The 20,511-nt window shown below is 35.3% G+C and overlaps 1 protein-coding gene and 1 non-coding gene across 2 annotated transcripts; one reads left to right on the top strand and one right to left on the bottom strand.

Moving 5' to 3' along the window:
• Positions 1-517: 517 nt before the first annotated feature.
• On the bottom strand, positions 518-623 carry LOC115698369 (small nucleolar RNA R71). The gene has a single exon (XR_004008121.1). It is a non-coding gene; the product is annotated as a small nucleolar RNA R71 (small nucleolar RNA).
• Positions 624-1,434: 811 nt separating this feature from the next.
• LOC133039700 (uncharacterized) lies at positions 1,435-2,385 on the top strand. Its single transcript, XM_061118617.1, has 2 exons — positions 1,435-1,563; positions 1,663-2,385. The coding sequence occupies exons 1-2, from the start codon at positions 1,435-1,437 to the stop codon at positions 2,383-2,385; spliced, it is 852 nt and encodes a 283-aa protein (XP_060974600.1).
• Positions 2,386-20,511: the final 18,126 nt, after the last annotated feature.

Below are 20,511 nucleotides of genomic sequence, written 5' to 3'. Positions count from 1 at the left end.
ACTTACTACTATTGACCCTAAAATTGAACACACTTTCAGACAAAGGAGAAAGGAACAAAAGGCTAAAAAACGCTGCAGTATGGCCGATGAGTTTAAGGTTGGGGGTGCTCATACTGGTGCCAATCCTATTGCTTTGGCCGATGATAGAGCTCGAGCAATAAGAGAGTGTGCAGCCCCTATGTTCAACGAGCATAATCCAGGTATTGTGAGACCCAAAATTTAAGCACCTCACTTTGAGCTCAAGCCCGTTATGTTTCAAATGCTCCAAACAGTTGGTCAATTTAGTGGGTTGCCAACGGAAGATCCTCACCTCCATATTCGCTCATTTTTGGAGGTGAGTGATTCTTTCAAGCTACAAGGAGTAAGTGAAGAGGCTTAAAGGTTGAAATTGTTCCCATTTTCCTTGAGGGATCGGGCTAGAGCATGGCTTAATACTCTTCCTCCTGATTCAGTGACAACGTGGAATGATTTGGCTAAAATATTCTTGAAAAAGTATTTTCCTCCAACAAGAAATGAAAGTTTCAAAGTGAGATCATGTCCTTTCAACAATTGGAAGATGAGACCACTAGTGAAGCATGGGAAAGGTTGAAGGAGTTGTTGAGGAAGTGCCCACACCATGGTATTCCTCATTCTATCCAACCAGAGACATTTTATAATGGTCTCAATGCAGCCTCTAGGATGGTGTTGGACGCTTCAGCTAATGGAGCCATTCTTTCCAAGTCTTACAATGAAGCCTTTGAGATCTTGGAAAGGATAGCTAGTGACAACTATCAATGGTCAACTAATAGAGCTCCTACAAGCCGAAAAGTAGCAGGTGTTCTTGAAGTAGATGCGTTGACCGCTCTAACCGCTCAAATGGCCTCAATGACCAACATTTTGAAGAACATGAATATGGGAGGAAGTGTACAACCAGCTGCTGCCATTCAAAGGGTAGAAATTTCTTGTGTGTATTGTGGTGATGGGCATACTTTTGAGAATTGCCCTTCAAATCCAGCTTTGGTTTGCTATGTGGGTAACCAAAATTTTAACCGCAACAACAATCCATACTCAAACTCCTACAATTGAGCATGGAAGAATCATCCAAATTTTTCATGGGGAGGTCAAGGAGCAAGTTGAAGTGGAGCACAATCACAAGGAAAACAACCATTTCCACCGAGCTTTTCTCAACAACCAAGACCTTAACAACCACACCAACCTCAAAGCTCTCAAACAAGTTCCTTGGAGAGTTTAATGAGAGATTATATGGCCAAGAATGACGCTATAATTCAAAGCCAGGCAACCTCTCTTCGGAATCTTGAAGTTCAATTGGGGCAATTGGCCAATGATTTGAAGAATAGACCATAAGGCACTTTGCCTAGTGACACCGAAAACCCAAGAAGAGATGGCAAAGAGCATTAGCGGTAGCTTTAAGAAGTGGAAAATTTTTTGAGTCAAATGAGGCTGCAACAAAAGGCAGCAAGGAGCCCTCTTCAATCCAAAAAGAGGGGGAAACGAATAAAAAACCCAGCAATTTCAGCTGCTGAAATTCCCCCAGAAGTTACAACATCAGGTCAGCATTCTACTGTAGAAAAGTCTTTGCAACAGCCACCTCCACCATTTCCTCAATGATTCAAGAAGCAGCAAGATGATGGTCAATTTTGGAGATTTCTTGATGTTCTGCAGCAGCTCCACATCAACATACCATTAGTGGAAGCTTTGGAGAAAATGCTAACTTATGTAAAGTTTGTGAAGGATATTTTGATAAAGAAAATGAGGCTTGGCGAGTTTGAAACAGTTGCTTTGACAGAGGGTTGTAGTGCTATGTTGAAAAGTGAAATTCCACCTAAATTGAATGATCTGGGCAACTTTACAATTCCAATTTCTATTGGGGGTCGAGATGTTGGAAGAGCTCTTTGTGATTTGGGAGCTAGTATTAATCTCATGTCTATGTCTATTTTTAGGAAGTTGGGAATTGGAGAAGCAAGACCAACCACCGTCACTTTGCAATTAGCGGATCGTTCCATGGCTCATCCGGAGGGAAAAATTGAAGATGTGTTTGTACAAGTTGATAAGTTCATTTTTCCGGCCGATTTCATTAGTCTTGATTATGAAGTCGATAGAGAAGTTCCTATTATTTTGGGGCGGCCATTCCTTGCGACCGGGAGAACCTTGATTGATGTGCGAAATGGGCAACTCACTATGAGAGTGAATGATCAAAAAGTCACTTTTAATGTGTTCAATGCTATGAGATTTCTGGATGAGATTGAAGAATGCTCCCGTTTGAGTGTAATTGATTCTATTGTGGCTGAAAAATTTCACAAGGAAGTGTGGAAAGATGAAAGGTTAATAAGTTCTCTTGAAGAGCTTGAAGCTATGAGTGACGATGAAGAAACCCAAGTTGCTTAGGTAGAGCCAGTGCAGCCTTCCCCCAAATTCAAGAGACCTTTTGAGTCTTTAGAGTTGAAGGAAAGCAATTTCAAGCCTCCAAAATCTTCCATCCAAGAACCACCAAAGCTAGAGGTGAAACCTTTGCCAAGTCACCTAAAATACGCATATTTGGGGAAGAATGAAATGCTACCAATAATTATATCAGCATGTTTAGAAGCTGAATCTAAAGGTTTATTGCTAGAAGTGTTAAAAAAACATAAAAGAGCAATTGGGTGTACTATGGCAGACATAAAAGGCATTAGTCCAACAATTTGCACGCACAAGATACTCTTAGAAGCTGGCTATAGTAACTTCATTGAGCATCAACAAAGGTTGAATCCTGTTATGAAGGAAGTGGTGAGAAAAGAAGTGATAAAGTGGCAGGATTATGGTATTGTATACCCGATTTCGGATAGTTCATGGGTTAGCCATGTTCAATGTGTGCCTAAGAAAGGAGGAGTCACGGTGGTGGCTAATAAGAACAATGAATTGATTCCTACTAGAATCGTGACCGGTTGGAGGGTGTGCATGGACTATCAGAAGCTGAATAATGCGACTCGAAAGGATCATTTCCCGCTGTCATTTATTGACCAAATGTTGGATCGTTTGGCGGGTAAAGAGTTCTATTACTTTCTTGATGGTTATTCGGGCTACAATCGAATTTCTATAGCGCCGGAGGACCAAGAGAAAACAACCTTCACTTGTCCATATGGTACCTTTGCCTTTAGGAGGATGCTATTTGGACTATGAAATGATCCCGCCACTTTCCAAAGGTGCATGATGGCAATTTTTTCAGATATGGCAGAAAGCATTCTTGAGATCTTTATGGATGATTTTTTAGTATTCGGGAAATCTTTTGACACTTGTTTGGCTAACTTGGAGAAGGTGTTGAAGAGGTGTGAAGAAACAAACTTGGTACTAAATTGGGAGAAATGCCATTTTATGGTAAAAGAAGGCATAATTTTGGTCATAAGGTTTCTCACAAGGGTATTGAGGTGGACAAGGCTAAGTTGGAAGTCATTGAAAAGCTATCGCCTCCTACCACAATCAAGGGTATTAGAAGCTTTCTTGGACATGCGAGGTTCTATAGAAGGTTCATCAAGGATTTTTCGAAGATTTCAAAGCCTCTTTGTTCGTTGTTGGAACAAAATCGACCATTTGAGTTCACCAAGGAATGTCATGATGCTTTTGTGACTTTGAAAAAGGCATTGTTGATGAACCCAATTATTATAGCTCCAGATTGGTCGTTGCCTTTTGAGTTGATGTGTGATGCTAGTGATTTTTCTATTGGTGTGGTACTTGGGCAGTGAAGAGGTAAGATTTTTCATTCTATTTACTATGCAAGCAAGACTCTCATCGATGCTCAAATTCATTACTCAACCACCGAAAAGGAGTTGATGGCTGTAGTATTTGCTTTTGACAAGTTCCGATCTTATCTTGTGGGAACGAAGGTGATTGTCTACACTGACCATTCAGCCATCAAATATCTAATTGCCAAGAAAGATGCGAAGCCAAGACTCATTCACTGGGTTTTACTTCTTCAAGAGTTTGATCTAGAAATTCAAGATAGAAAAGGGACGGAGAACCAAGTGGCTGACCACTTATCTCGGTTGGAAACAAGTTGTGAGAAGGAAGCGAAAATGAAAATTCAAGAAACTTCTGGATGAGCAGCTGCTTGTTGTAGCCCAAGCAAACACTCCTTGGTATGCTAATTTTGTAAATTACTTAGTGAGTGGATTGCATCCTCCTGATTTGAATAGGCAGCATCTAAAAAAATTCTTTCATGATGTCAGATTCTACTGTTGGGATGAGCCTTTCTTGTACAGGCAGTGTGCGGACCGAATAATGCGGCATTGTGTGCCGGAAGAGGAAGTCACAAGCATCCTAGCACATTGTCATTCATCTCCCTATGGTGGACACTTTGGTGGACAAAGAACGGCTGCAAATGTTTTCCAATTGGGGTACTATTGGCCTTCCATTTTCAAGGATGAGCACAATTTTGCAAGAAGTTATGATCGTTGTCAAAGAGTTGGTAATATTTCAACAAGAAATGAAATGCCATTGAATTGCATTCTTGAAGTGGAACTTTTTGATGTTTGTGGAATTGATTTCATGGGGCCATTTCCACCATCTTATGGCAATCTATACATCTTGTTGGTAGTGGATTATGTCTCTAAATGGGTTGAAGCATTAGCATGTCCCACTAATGATTCAAAAGTGGTGATGAAGTTTCTCCAAAAGCACGTTTTCACTCGCTTTGGAACACCACGGGCATTAATAAGCGATGAAGGTACTCATTTTGTGAATAAAATTCTTATTGTTAGCTAAATACAATGTCAAACACAAGATTGCTACTACTTATCATCCTCAAACAAACAGGCAAGCTGAACTTTCTAACCGAGAGATCAAGGGTGTGCTTGAAAAAGTTGTTAATCCTAATCGTAAAGATTGGTCTCAAAGGCTAGATGACTCTCTTTGGGCCTACCAGACAACATACAAAACACCCGTGGGTGTGTTCCCATATGGATTGGTGTATGGGAAGGCTTGTCACTTGTTGGTAGAGCTGGGACACAAGCCTTTTTGGCCCATAAAGAAGCTGAATTTTGATTTCCAAGCTGCTGGAGAGGCTCAAATGCTGCAACTAAATGAGCTTGAAGATATGAGGTTTTTCTCCTATGAAAATGCCAAGTTGTACAAGGAGAAAACTAAGAGATGGCATGATAAGAGGATCAACACAAAGTATTTGAAGAAGGGCAGCAAGTTTTTCAAACATTTCAATATGTCTACTCCTATTATTTCGCAAGATCTTTAACCACTTACCATTGCTAGAAATTCATGAAATTTTTTCAAACATTTAAAATTTCTTTTGCATAAGGTAAAATCTAGAGTGATCGTTTTAAGAATACAACGAAAACTCATATCCACCCCTGAATGTACATCCATCTGCGAATGAGATGAACTTAATTTCAGTGGATATAGGATATTAACGCTTTGCAGAGAATGATCTTGACAAAACCACTATGAACAAGATACAAATGCCATAGATTTATAAAATGTGGTTGTATCTTTTGGTTACAACAAAGAGTTCTTAGAATAGTGCAAGTGGATTCTGGTCACATAATACTAAACTCATACAGTTTAAATCCATTGAAAGAAAATGGTTATTAAACACCTGTGAAAGTGTAACTGTATAATGAGTAATTCTTTCTTGGACCACCACTACTAATCTAACTCTAAGTTTGATTTGCCCATTCAAGTAGGAGCTTTCTAAGATTGAGGATTTATATCATTTTGGGATAGAATTCCGGGAATATAATCATATTCGTCATTTAATTTCTTAAGAGAAAATATAGAATGACTTTATATGATTTATAGACCATTCATCCAATGATATGTCATTGAGCTAATTCGAAATGAATAAGCTAAGAGGAATTAGGATAATTTCGTTATAAATAAGAATCCAACGATGCTTCGATTAGCGAGAGTCAAAGTAATCTTATTTATACAATCTTCTTGTTTCATATTGTTAAATACTAGTCTAAGGTGTCACCAATTGATGAACATCTAGATGTTGCATATACAATATTTATCTTTCGAGATCTAACACTATTATGTTAGCCTAATGGTGAAAATCCATTAGGGATTTATCTCATTAGAAAAACAAACCAAGTTAGATCAACAATGAAGATTCGAAATTAAACTACAATTTAATAACAGAAAATAACATGGTTCAATATAAATTCATACACAATTCAGAAATTATTAATCACATAGCAAGTAAGAATGACAAGTGAAAATACTAAAACATACAGTCCTAAATAATTTCTAAGGTTTTCAACAAACTGATATCAGTGTCCCGTTTAGGGGAGAGTCAAAGCTACAATCCATTGAATAGAGTTGTCAACTCATCTAAAATGATAAACATTCTAGCAACCTTTTATTCGATCAAGATTGGAATCCGCTTTGTCCCGTTTAGGCGAGAGTCAAGGCTATTCTATCTTATGAGCTTCCACCATTGTTTCATATTCTTGCAAGTCTTATACAGTCGCCACCATTAGGGTGATCAATACTATATAAAAAACTTACAAGATTACTTATCTTTCGATATTAAACGGTGCTAACTTACTAATGAACGTTCCTCCATTAGGGAGGATTACTCACTAAAACAATAGCTATGAAAAACCAACAATGGAGATCGAATATCCTTATAATAATAAAGCTCATTATTTAATGAAAGTTGTATTTTCTTCTAATATTTATTTTAATCAATTTATTTTAAATATATATTTATTTAACTAAAATATCCAATTTAGAATGAAAAATTCTAAATAATAATTTTAATTTAATATTTATAAATTATACTTAGATGGATATGAAAATAACGTGAATTATTTCCCTCTTAGTAATAATTTCCAATAAATATTTAGAAAATTGTTCAATTTAAGTTGTTTCAAAATTAATTTAAATTAATTTACAACTCAAATTTAATTTTCTATAAATATATATTGCATTTTGAAACAAATGTATAAAAATACTACTTTCGAAAATGCTTTAAAATAAAATAAAAATAAATTTTGGAAAATTACTCTAATTTTATGTTGGCCCAAAATTAATTAATAAAATTAATTTACAACAAAAAATATAATTTTCTTATTTAATTAAATATCTAAGAAAAATTTCAAATATTTAAGTAATCAACTTAAATATTAATTTTCTATTTAATTAAATACACTAGAAAAATACTTCAAGCAAAAAAAGATAATAACTATCTAGATTTTCATTAACTAATTAATTCAATTTCTAATTATAATATATTTTAGTTCATTTATTTTAATTAATCATTAAATGAAAAAATCATTGATTTAAGTTGGTCCAAAATTAAATAAATAATTTTCAACTTTAATCTATTTTTCAAATAAAATTCGAAATTTCTACATTAAAGAAATGCAATTTCGAAATTTTGGGAAAAAGATTAATAAAATAAAAAATATTTTGAAAATTATTCAAACTTAAGTTATTCTGAATTAAGATTCCAAACTTAAAATAATTTCCAATTTTAATTAAATAACATGAAAATAACAATATTTAAGTATCATTATGAAAATCAACTTAGATATTGAAATTTTCAATTTAATTAAATGTATTAAATTCAAGAAATAAATAATTAAGTATAGAGGAAACTTAATTATTAATTCTAGTTTAATACTAGGAAAATATACTAAACTTAGATTGTACCAAAATTAATTATTAAACAATTAATTTCGCAATCAATGATATTTTCCTATTTTATATTAGAAATAATAATTAGTACTAGAAATAACTATCTAGAATATATATCATTAACTAAGTGATTTTCTAAAATTAACTTTAAAATATTAAATAAAAAATAAATTTCATATATTTTAAAAGTTAATTATGTTGCTAATTCAATTTTAATTAGGTTAGACTAATATAATTAACCTAATACAATTATTTAAATAAGGCAAATGGGCCTTCACAATTGGGGTAGTTTATGTGAGGGGGAGCTGGGTTCAGTATGTCGTACCCACTTCTAGTGGCCCCCAACTCTCATACAAGGCCCAAAAGAGAGGAATTTAACCTTAAAATAAACAATTGTTATTCATTGAATAAGCCCAAATCTAATTGAGCTTAAATAAAATTACTTATGTCAAATTTTTTTTAGCAACCTAGTCCATTTACTTAGTAAAACTTAAATGGACTTCCTATATGCATCTAAGTCCAAAAGCAAACATATAGGCTCACACAGGTCAAATAATTTGGATGGGCCCTATCATGTTACTAGGTTTACACAGATGAAAGAAGTACAAAATTTACCTGTTACAAATTATTTATAAGATCTATTGACAATTGGACTATGATTAAAATCAGATCATTGGATCTGTCAACAAGTTAATCATAACAATTTAGATCAAATAAATAATAGGTTTGTTAAAAAAAAATTGAATAAACAATATTAATAAATAAACAAACATTGTCCATGTAACAGATGTGAAATAAGATATTAATATAATTAAATTATTATTCTTAAATTAACCAAGTTGATTCTGAAAATTTAGGGTTCTTAAAACAAACCCTAAAAATTTCAAAATAAAGGAAACTAATTTTAAAATATCTAGGTTTATTTGAATCAAATTAAATATCTAATAAGATCAATGATTTGAAAGGATAGAATCTTCAATATCACTTTCAGGTCTTATAATTTAATAAAATAAACCAATTTAAAAATAGATTTGGTTAGATAATTATTATTTTAGGAATAAAATAATAAATGAATAATAACTACCATAATTTTATGTCAAAAATATCTCAAATTAAGCAATATTCAAATTTCTACAAAATATCTAAGTTATTTAAATATTTAAGATATGATTTATAAATTTCCAATAAGGAAAAAATGATATATATATACATAGAAAAAATATCATTTTTAAACTTATAATTTATAAATAATTAAATATTTAACAAAATAACAAATTTTGAATTTGAAAATATTATGGTAAGTATACCTATAAAAATATATATGTTAATTTCAAATTTATTAATTATTTAATTTGTCATATAAGATAATTTTAATATAATATTTTAAATAAAAAGACAAAGTTATCTTTTAATTTAAAATATGTTAAATATCAAAATATCTAATCTTATAATTAAATAATAAATAAATATTAAAGAAGTTAACAAATTTTTAAATCTGACCATAATAGGAAATATTTAAAATTGGAAAAAATTCCAAATTGAAAATATTTAGAATTGGAAATATTTCAATTTAGAAATATTTAAAAATGGAAAAATGAATTTTGGGAAACAATCCCATGAAAAAATTGGATTTTTGGGGAAAAATCCCAAAAGATCAGAATTTTGGGAAAGGCAGCCTAGGAGGCTACACGTGCAGCACAGGAAGGCTGCACGCAGCCTCCTACGCGCGCGGACACAGGGCACCCAGCCGAGGAACCTCGGCAGGTGCAGGGTGCATGGGCGGCAATCGTGGGCGGATGCAGGATTTTCATGGGCGGACAGCAGGGTGCTCGCGCGCGCAGATGGGGCTTGTCCGAAGCACTTGATGCGTGCGATTGAGCACCCATGAACACCCGAAATCCGATTTTTCCAAAAATCATAAAATTTTCAATTTTTATCGAAATTGAGTTCTGTAAAAAAATAAAATTGCTTAATTTTTCACAAGGAATCCAAATAAAATATTTTCAAACATAGAAAAAATATTTTTCATGGAAAGAATTCGTACAACACATACATTCATCACAAAAACACATAAACCAACATGAAACCATCCAAATCAACACAAAAACATATAAATCATCGTTTTAATTCATATTGCATGAAAGTAAATCATTACCAAGGCTTTGGTGCCATTTGTTGGAATTATTTTACCAGGATCTAGATTTACTAACAAGTATGTTTGATTAACAACCTAATATGAATTCTAAAACAATGAAAATAAACACATATAAAGTTTAGAAAACCTTACAGTGGGTGCAGCGGAATAATATGACTCCTTCCATTCAGATCTCTAGCCCTTGATTCCTTTCTGTAGCAGAGCATAATCAAGATCTGAATCTGGATCTTCTTTTCTCCTTCTTTGATGTAGAATTTCCATAGTCTTACATACTATGATTGAGGTACCACTTTATGTGTGTGGGCACTAGTCATTCACTCAAGTGTTTCCAAATTTAGAGAGAATAAAAGAGAGAGAGAGGGCGTGTGGCATTTTCTGAAAGAAACTAAATGATCAAAGTTGTGGGTGTATGTTTCCTGAAGCCAACGCTTTCTATTTATAGAAAACCCTCTAGATTTAGGTTAGAATTGTATGGCATTAAAATAATGGAAACTATAAATGGTAATTCCTAGTGCATGTGGTCGGCCATACAAAGGGTATTGGGCCTCACTTTGCAACTTTCCCCTTTTGTTATTTTCTATTCCCATTTTCTCAAAAATGCCAATTTCCCAATTTAACCTTTTAAATGCCAATTCTAATTATTTAATAACTTAAAAATAATTATTAAATAATATTGCCATTTAATATATTTATTAATTTAGACATATAAAGTCTCTTTATCAATAAATAAACCTAAAATCTCTTTTCTTTACAATTTCACCCTTTCTTAGTGAAAATTCATAAAGTAGACATAGTCTAACTTTTAGAATTATAATTGATTAATTAAAATCAATTAACTGAGTCTTACAAGCAGTATGGTCTCAACTAGTATGGGGACCATGGGTTTATATAATCGAGCTTCCAATAAGTCGAACCGAATTTACCAAGTAAATTCCCTAACTTATTAATTCCTCATTGAATCCACACTTAGAACTTGGAATTGCCCTCTCAGTCATATAGAACGCTCTATATGTTCCATGATATAGACACGTCATTAGTTATCCATTGTTATAACCCTAATGTGATCAATGACCCTCTGATAGATGATCTACATTGAAAAGGCACTACTGTTACCGCTACACCTTCAATGTATTTTATCCTTAAAACACTTAGCTCCGTATAAATGATATTTCAGCAAAATGAAATGAGATCTCCACCATTTATTTCTGTTTAGCCATGCTCGAAGGATATCATCGTTCCACTTCTAAGTTCCTATAGAAGTTATAGATTCCATATTTATGATAGCGCTCCCACTCTATTATACTATCATGTCCCCAAAATGTACGTATCACCCTGACCCAAAAGTAGGCTTAACTAACAAATCAAAGAACATGTATAGTACTCTTGAGATCGAACCTACCCATATCAGGATTAACGTCATTTGATCTAGGATCAACAGGTGATATTGAATTGAATAGATATTACGGTAAGTTTTAATATTTCTAATCAAAGTTCAATATCGGTCCCTTCCGATGTATACTCCATACATCCGATACTGGTAAACTTTACCAATGTCCTGGAAAGGACATAACACTTTTCCAAGGTGTAAGAATACCTATCGCTGATTATACCATGTCAGTCTAAATCCAGTGTTCTGACAAATCAGGGAATAAACTTTTGAACATATAATTAAGATTATATTCCACTGTGCTGACAACACTATAATCTTTAACAAATTCATATGTTCTGGACTTAAAAAGAATTCATACATTATATACATATAATCATGAAATAAATCATGTGAACCATGCAACATAAAATGTTATTTCTGATCTTTATTAATAAGTAAATCTGATTATATTGAAATGAGTTTTATTTAGGGCACAAAACCCAACAAAAACTAAGAGATGGCATGATAAGAGGATCAACACAAAGTATTTGAAGAAGGGCAGCAAGTTCTATTATTCAAATCAAGGTTAAAGTTGTTACTGGAAAGTTAAAGTCTCGTTTGTCGGGACCATTCACCATTGCCAAAGTGTATCCTTTTGGAGTTGTGGATGTCAAAGACGAATAGTCAAGAAGGGTATTTAAAGTGAATGGGTAGCAACTAAAACACTATATCGAGGGGAAGGTCGATCGAGCAAAGACCTCCATCACATTGGAAGAGGCTTGAGGAAGAAGGACGTCGGGTTGTCATGGCTTGAGTGTATCACATTTGGGTAGCTCGGGAGTGGAGGAACAAGATTATATTAAGTTATATATATGTTATGTAATAAGTTTGGGGTGTGCCACTCCTTGTTAAAAAAAAATAAAAAAGAGAAAAAGAATATATATATATAAATATATGCATACTTATATAAATATATATATAATTTTCAACTTCCTGTAATGAATTTGTAATGGTATGGTGAATGTTATTGGAGGTGCAAGGTAGAAAATAGAGTTGTGCAATATGCTAAAAAGCAAGATTTATTGTCTGAAGCAGCAGGTCCCAGGAATTATAGCATTGCCTCAGCATTTTGAAACAGGGATGCATAAGAGAATGAATTGCTAAAGCAATGCTATAACAACTGGGAGTAATGGGTTCTAAAAAAAAAGAAAAACTAAGAGTTGAATATAAATTTCATGAATTCAGTTGTTTTCGAATATACATATATATATATATATTAATATAAATATATAAAAAATATATATAATTAGTATACAAATAATATAAGTATTTTTATATATATAGATAAATACATATTAATAAATGAATAGATTTTTATTTTTTTTATTTTAATTTTCAATTTTATTGTTTTTATTATTAATCTTATTTTATCAAAAGAAAAAGAAAAAAAAAAGAGTCATCATCATCGTCCCCAATTTGTGCTTCTGAACCAACTTTAGCCGCATAACCAACCATCCACCTCCACTGCCACCCGAACCTCCATCACCACCCAGTTGTTGAACTCTACACAGCCAGCCTAGCACCTCTGTTTCCGTCTACAGCCGAACCACTACCCAGGTTCGCCCAGGAATTGCCAAAGCTCCACCTCCATTTCGCACAGCCAGCCCGAAGAACCATTTCCAAGCACATCCACCATCATCTATCGTTCGTTTCCAACCAGCCGCCCCATTCTCCTGCATTAACCTAGACCACCAGCAACCATCTTCACGAGCTCTGACACCACTATTTGTCTCAACCTTCACTGTCCAATAGCCAAAACACGAACCAGCAGCTCTGTCCATGCACAACCATCCACACACCCAAGTCATCCCTATGAATTTCAAGCTCCAACCGAAGCTTCAACATCAACACTCAAGAGCAAGAGTTTGAAGTACCATCAACCACCAAGCTCAGTCCAATAGCTCAACCTCGAAGCCACTCACGGAGGATTGTACCTAATTCAGTAACAAGTCAAGTAGTGCCGAGGAATCCAAAACTACAAATTTGAGCCAACACGAGTTAATTTCTAGTTTGTTGAATAACATTGAAAATTTACTTGGCTGAATTGCATCTTTCGTGATCATTGTTAGGTTGTGCTATTTGAAAAAAATTATTGTGGTGGTATATTGATTTGATTTATTTAATCTCCGAGTTATACTTGTAATACCCTAGGTTTCAAAGAATTGATTAGCAAAACCCTAACTAGTTAATTGTGTATTATTGTGGAATTATATTATTATATAATTTATTATAAGTGAATTAATTTGATATATGACATGTTAAGACCCCGTTGGTGAGCCAGGGATATTTTAGTAATTATGACCCAAGAAGGGTAAAACTATGAATTTAATTTAATTGTGTGCTTATAGACTATATTATTATATAGTAAACTTGTATTGTCCTTTTGCAGCTGTTTTCTGACAAGTCGGTGTGGTATAGTCACAATCGGGTATTTCGGGCCGAACCGAGTTCGGGGCCGAAATACATTTTTGGAATTTTATATTTGTATTTTATTAATATATGATTAACCTGAAATTGATTTGAGGCTGTATGTGATGAAAATGACAATGTTGCCATTAAATCCATGCTTATCTCTTATTTGCCCCTAGGGGCATTTTGGTCTTTTGACCATTTATTTGATGTTTCAATAAAATGAATTTTTGGTGGAAAATTCAAGGCATTTACTCTGGTTTTCCAGCCCTAAAACCCATCCCCTCATTCTCTCTATTTCTCATCTCTTCCAATTTGTTAATTCTTGAATATTCATCTTCAATCAAGCTTGGATTTGTGATTGTTGGTGCAAGTTTGTTGGAAAAGCTTGAGGTAATTGCTTCACCTCTAAATTTCTATGTTTAAAGGTTGATTATTGTGATAAATTCTTGTGCTCTTGATGTTCAAGGTAATTGAATGCATGTTGTAGTGAATTGAAGTGATATTGATGGTTCTTATATTGTTTGAACTTGTGGAACTTTGGGTTATTAATCTAGATTATTTTAGAGAGTTTTTAAAGTGGTGATTGTGTTAGAAATCTGAGTTCTGGTTGTTTTCATGCATGAATTTTAGTTATGGTGTTCAAGCTTTTGGATAAGAGATTTTGATAATTTTAGCTCAAGTTTGGAGCCTTAGTGTATATTGTTTAAATCTAATTTTTGATGCATGTGAGCTTTGATTTTGAGCTTTAAATGTGCGTATTAGCTCTCTGTTATGATAGTTATATTGTGTGGGAAATGATTTTGAGATATATGCATGATTGGGGTGAGTTTGGGTGAGTTTTGATGCATTTTTTGAGCTGCTAGAATGGAGTTCCGAGTTTTCAACCCAGGCGTCGCGGCCCACTCGCGTGGACAAATTGCATATAGAACTTGTTTTGTTCATAACTTTTGACTCGGGACTCTGTTTGGGACGTTCTTTATATTGTTGGAAAGCTTGTTTCGAGCTATGTGATTATCAGGAATTTGAATGCCAATTTTACAATTGTGAATCCCGGAAATTGTGACTAGGATTATCGAAACTTGGTCAGGAGCATCCAGGGATTTAGAATCTCCATGTTTGCGGGACATCAGGTAAGACTGTAGTTTTTACGTAGAGTTAAGCGCGGTGGCGCTCATATTTTATATTATGATTGTGATTAATTGAGAACCAAGATTAGGGTTATTACCCTAAAATGAGCGGTTATATGGTCTAGGATTATTACCCTAGTAATTAAAAGATTTTGAGTGATATGCCATGCTTAATATGTTGGAATAAATAATTATGCGCCTAAGGCATAATTAAGCTAAACTCGGTAAGCTAGTACCTCGAGTTTAATTAAATGCGGGCGAGGGTTATTACCCTAAAATATTATGAATGTAAGAAAGTTATGATGTATGGTAATATTGTTAATCTAGTAAAGACGTGAGTTAGGGTTATTACCCTCAATAGATGTTATTTTGAGCATACTATAATATGTTAAATGAGTGATTATTTAGTATACAAGTTAGGGTTATGACCATAAGATTCTATATGTTATAGTATATATTGAGTGCACGCAATTATGTTAAGAGTTATGTGTATAAGAAATAACTGGGTTAGACCTGGTATATATCACCAAGATAAACCACCGAAAGAACGTAATGTATGGATTACGTATATATATAAATAGGATTATGCGAGCAAGGCATAACCGTATTAGACTCGGTAACTATAATTGAGATAAACTCTACTAAGGCCTTATTATAAATAGACGTATGAGTGTAACACGTGGGTCTATGCTATGTAGACATAAATAGACATGTGAGCGTAACACGTGGGTCTATGCTATATAGACATAAATAGACGTGTGAGCGTAACAAGTGGGTCTATGCTATATAGACATAAATAGACGTGTGAGTGTAACACGTGGACTACATAGACATGAATAGACATGTGAGTGTCACATGTGGGTCTATGCCACATAGACATATAAAGGCGTGTGAGTGTAACACGAAGGTCTGTATTACATAGAGAGTTAGTGCAGTGGCACCATTAATTATGTGCTATATATTTATTGTGTATATGATTATTTATATTGTCTTGCTGGGCTTGGCTCACGGGTGCTCTACTGTGCAGGAAATGGTAAATCAGTCTGTGATCAGCCATAAGTGCAAGAGTCTGGCAATGCTTGTACATGTTCGGATCACACTAGACCAAGCGGGTTGGGGTCTACCAGTGTTGTACTTTTGTAACTCTAAATTTTTTACTTAGGTCGGCTAGTGAAAAGACTTGTAATACTTTGTAAAAGATTTTAGGGGTCCCGAAATATGTAGCTTTTGATTGTAAAGTTTACAATTATTACATGTTTAATTTTCATTCTATTTTACATAAAAGTATAATTTCCTACGCTTACCATTCTAGTAATCCTAGATTAGGGGATTAGGGTTTCCAAATCAACTAGGATAACGTGCCTAATTGTTAGCTGTCCACATCAGCATGAGCGTGTTTATCACTAAAAATTAAGCCAGCTGGATGATATAGAGAGGAGGACTAAACCTAGTGGGCCAAAGTGCAAAAGGATTGGGCTTCTATTTTTAGGGTGTCATTTTGTACCCTATTTGCCCAACAACTAAAAGAGACTAAGTACAATACCTCCTTCTACACATGAGGGCAGCTGCAGTTTTTGAAGGTAATTAATTGCAGAAAGTACAGTGAGGAAGAAAAGAGAAGGGGGACCCAAGTGCAAGAGAAGAGAAGGACAAAAGCTCTATTTGTTTGCATTTCTCTTCCCTTTTCTTTTATATTTTTTTTTTCTTTCTTGTCTTTAAATACCAAAAACTTGATAATTTGTAAAAAGGGCAGCAACCATGGAAGACAAACTTTTATCTTGGATTTTATTTTTTGATTTGAACATTAGCTAAACTTTTTGAGGCTTGAATGGCTATGAACTCCTATGTTGGATATGATAAATTTTGAAGCATATTTTAGCATCTTGCCTTTGTTCATTTAAGTGAGCTTGTCATTTTATTTGAAGGTTATTTCTTGGCCATGAGTTACAACTTGTTAAGCTAGATCATGTTATGGAAGGGCTAGATCTAGTAGTTAAACTTGAATGGATCAAAAGAGAAATTCTAGATTTAGGTTTTTCTTTGTAACTAGAATAAGAATATTTCATTTACCTTGTGTAACTTAAGAATTGATGCTTAAGTAGTGTTCTGCAATCTAGTTTGATATAGGAATATGTGAATCTAGATGGTAGAAATTAAATTGTGAGTTTTGGAAAATTCTCGTAAACACATAAAAAATTCTGTTATCACTGTGCATGAATGGTGAGGTAATGCTATAGCAACTGGAAAAAACCTAACTAGGGGGGATTAGTTATTCAAGCCATTTTTACCATATTACATTTCTTGCAAGCAATTTTCTAGCAACAGTAGCATTAATTTTAGCAAGTTTAGTTATAGTCATTTTAATTTTGAATCATTGCTCAACCATTCTCATATTTTTCTTTTTACTTTATGTTGTAACTAGAAAACAACTCGCGCTTCGCAGCGGATGTTTAAAAATTTTTAAATTATATATATAAAATAAATTATAAATATTATTTAATGATAACTAATTAATAAATTGTATCAAGTTTTAATCTAATTTTTCATATAATTTTGTATAAAAAATTAGGTGTACAAACGGATTGGTCCAACTCGTATTTACCAAATTCTGTTATTATAATAGAAGCAAGACACGACCTGTATAACATGATGTTAGGCTTGACCCCTCGAATTTTTATAAAATGGTTAAATCTTGTTATCCCAATTTTTGCATTATGACGTGGCATCAAATGATGGTGACACGTGGAATCGACTCTGAGTATCTGGTCGGAGAATATAGTCTGAACAGGATGCCTCGTATGCATGCTCGAAGCAAAGCAATCAGCAATCCGTGCAGAGCGACCAACACTTAGCGAATTCAGCTTTCGCATCGTGAGTCATCAAAGAAATAACTATAACTTGGGGATTAGATTGCAGAGATATGGCAAGGTGTCCAAATCCCACAATCAGTATATTTTGTATTTATTATGCGATCTTTCTGCTTATATCCATTGTAACGAGAAGAGAAATACTTCCTCTCCAAGCTCATAGCCCTATAAATAGTGATGCATGTTCACTGGGCAAGGGGTCAAAAGATTTTACTTAAGAGATACTATCTAAGAATTCATATTCAGTGATATTGTTGTAAGAGCTATAAGAAAAGGAATCTTTCTCCTTGTTCTTGAGTTAATACGAATAACGAGGACTAGGCTATTACCGAACTGCTCGGCACTGAATCTCTATAAAATTCCTATGTCTTTATATTGTTTTACTATATATCAATCGTTATAAACTACTTGTCGCTTACTAAATTAGACTCACCGTCATTGGCTAAAAGCAAGGTCAACATTTTAGTGCTCTCATTAAGAGTAGAATCAAGAATTGCTCTTCAGTCTAAATCTAACCACAAGTACGATGGTGGCACAAAATTGCAGGGGCGTGGTTGATCCAGCAAATCCACAGGCGGTGGATCCTGCATCGCAGAACCCACGAAACACAAGGGTTCTGCCAACTGTTCATCCTAAACAGCCAGCAAACGTGGGTCATGGTGTAACGACTCCTATGGAGGAAATCGCACCTGGTGTGCAAGAGACTGGGAATAATAGTTCAGCACCCAACCAGGGCATCCATAACACAGCTGTTTCGCCTGCTACCAACACTCAAACGACCATTGGAGATGATACTGAGATCCAAAATATCTGTGCTGGTCTTGGACTCATGCAGGGTCATACCAACACCCTATATCATGATTAGGAAGAACTCCGCGCTGCGCTAAATCTCGCGTTTGAGGAACAAAGACGCATGTTTGCCGAGTGGAGAGACAAAGAGATGGAAGCGTTAAGGGCTCATCATACAAAGATTGAAAATCGTAGTCGGCAAGCTATTGTGCTGATATGAAAAGCCTACCAAACTGTCAGGCAGCAACCCTCGAGTGTCATCCCCCTGGGTGAGACAGACGAAGATCCAGCGATGAATACTTCCCAGACTATAAATGGTCAGCCGCAAAACCCCAGTCACAAGTTTTGCTTGTGGGCCTAGCGGTAGGCGGGAAGACCTTGTCTAGTAATTCATCAAGAGAAGTCATAGCTGATAGTTCCAACCAAGCTAACGATGCCATTCCACCTGTCAAACAAGCAAATCAATCACTCAGACAGCCAGGCGCTTCTGTATTCGATAGGTTCGGGATGACTCATGACCTAAGGAGCGATCTGAACAGAAGAAGAGGAGTAGATGATCAGATTGTCACGACGATCGTACAGCCCGGAACCCGTGCTCAAATTCCCCCTCAAAAAGATACTAACGTGATTAAAATCGACCAGAATGCTGAGCAGGTTGGTCTAGCTGTGCAGGCACAGTTAGATGAACTAAAAAAATATGTTTCAAGGCTTGGCCGGACAGAGAAACAATGATCTTAAATTGGACCGAGCACGTGGAACCCCCTTCTCTCCCGAGATCAATCTCCTAGCGTTGCCCCACAAGTTTAAAATGCCAACTTGGATAATGTACACAGGAAGAGAAGATCCTCTTTCCCACCTCAAGTATTTCGAGATGCAATTGGATTTGTAAGGGATACGAGGAGATATGTGTTGCAGAATCTTTCTTGCTACCCTCTCGGAAGCTGCCTAGTAATTGTATTTCAAGCTGGCCCCTGGAAAGTTCAACTCATGGAAAGCCTTCTCTTCAGAATTTTATGCACAATTCTCCTCCTCTCGCCAATTTCCGTTGCATCTGGGAGACCTGGTCAAAGTCAAGCAAAGACCAAGCGAGCCTCTCCAAGCATACATCAGCAGATTCATGACGGAGGCGACCAAAGTTTCACGGGTAACTGAAGATGGAAAGTTGTCCGCGATACATGGGGGCATTGAAGTCCTCGGTGAACATTGGAAGGACATAAGGAAGAATGGCCCCGTAGACTCAATGAGTGATTTTCTTGACCGTGCTGAAGGCTTCATCAAACTCGAAGAAGCAATTAAACGAGCAGAAGGTGAGCAAAAGCCTGGCAAGTCAAAAGCTCCTTCCACTGGAACGTCCGCCCAACTCCCCCACTACAAAAATAATTCAATCTCGAATGGTAAATGTTCCAACAACAACAACAGGCAAGGGAATGGGAAGAAGGGAAAGTTCACCAGCAAAACCGAGCAAGCTCCCCGGGAAAATCAAGCAAAGTACACTGCATTTACCATCTTGACTGAAGATATAGAAAGTGTCTACATGGCCACTCAATCGCTAGCCCCGTATAAGAAGCTCCCGCCCATGAAGAAAAATGTCAGCAAGAGAGACATGACAAAGTTTTGTCGATTCCACGGAGACTACGGCCACAACACTAACGAATGCAACAACCTGAAGCAGGAAATTGAATTCCTGATAAGGAAAAATAACCCACACTTACAGAAGTATGTCAAGACTGATTAGAGTCAGAGGAACGACAATAACCAAGACTTGCTACCTCCACCGGTAGACGTACATCTGCAAGTCATTATTGGAGGCCCGCACATAGCTGGAGATTCATGCAAAGCTCGGGAGAGGTATGCTCGAACGGCGTAGCACGAGCAAGAGGAAGTTATCCTGGCCGTAGAAGAAAGGAAGCCCAAAATTCCACGAGCAGGAGGGCCTACCATAACCTTGAACGACGAAGATGCTGTCAAAATCAAATTTCCACACAACGACCCATTAGTCGTGGAGGTCCAGATAGCCAACAAAATGGTGGCCAGAACCATGATTGATAATGGAGCCTCTTCCAATATATTGTTCAAAACTGCTTATGAAAAGATGGGACTCCAGCT

Source organism: Cannabis sativa, chromosome 7 (genome assembly GCF_029168945.1).
Source record: "Cannabis sativa cultivar Pink pepper isolate KNU-18-1 chromosome 7, ASM2916894v1, whole genome shotgun sequence".
Classification (NCBI taxonomy): Eukaryota; Viridiplantae; Streptophyta; class Magnoliopsida; order Rosales; family Cannabaceae; genus Cannabis; species Cannabis sativa.
Note: the sequence above shows the minus strand (reverse complement) of the source record. Positions and strands in the feature narration are given on the sequence as shown.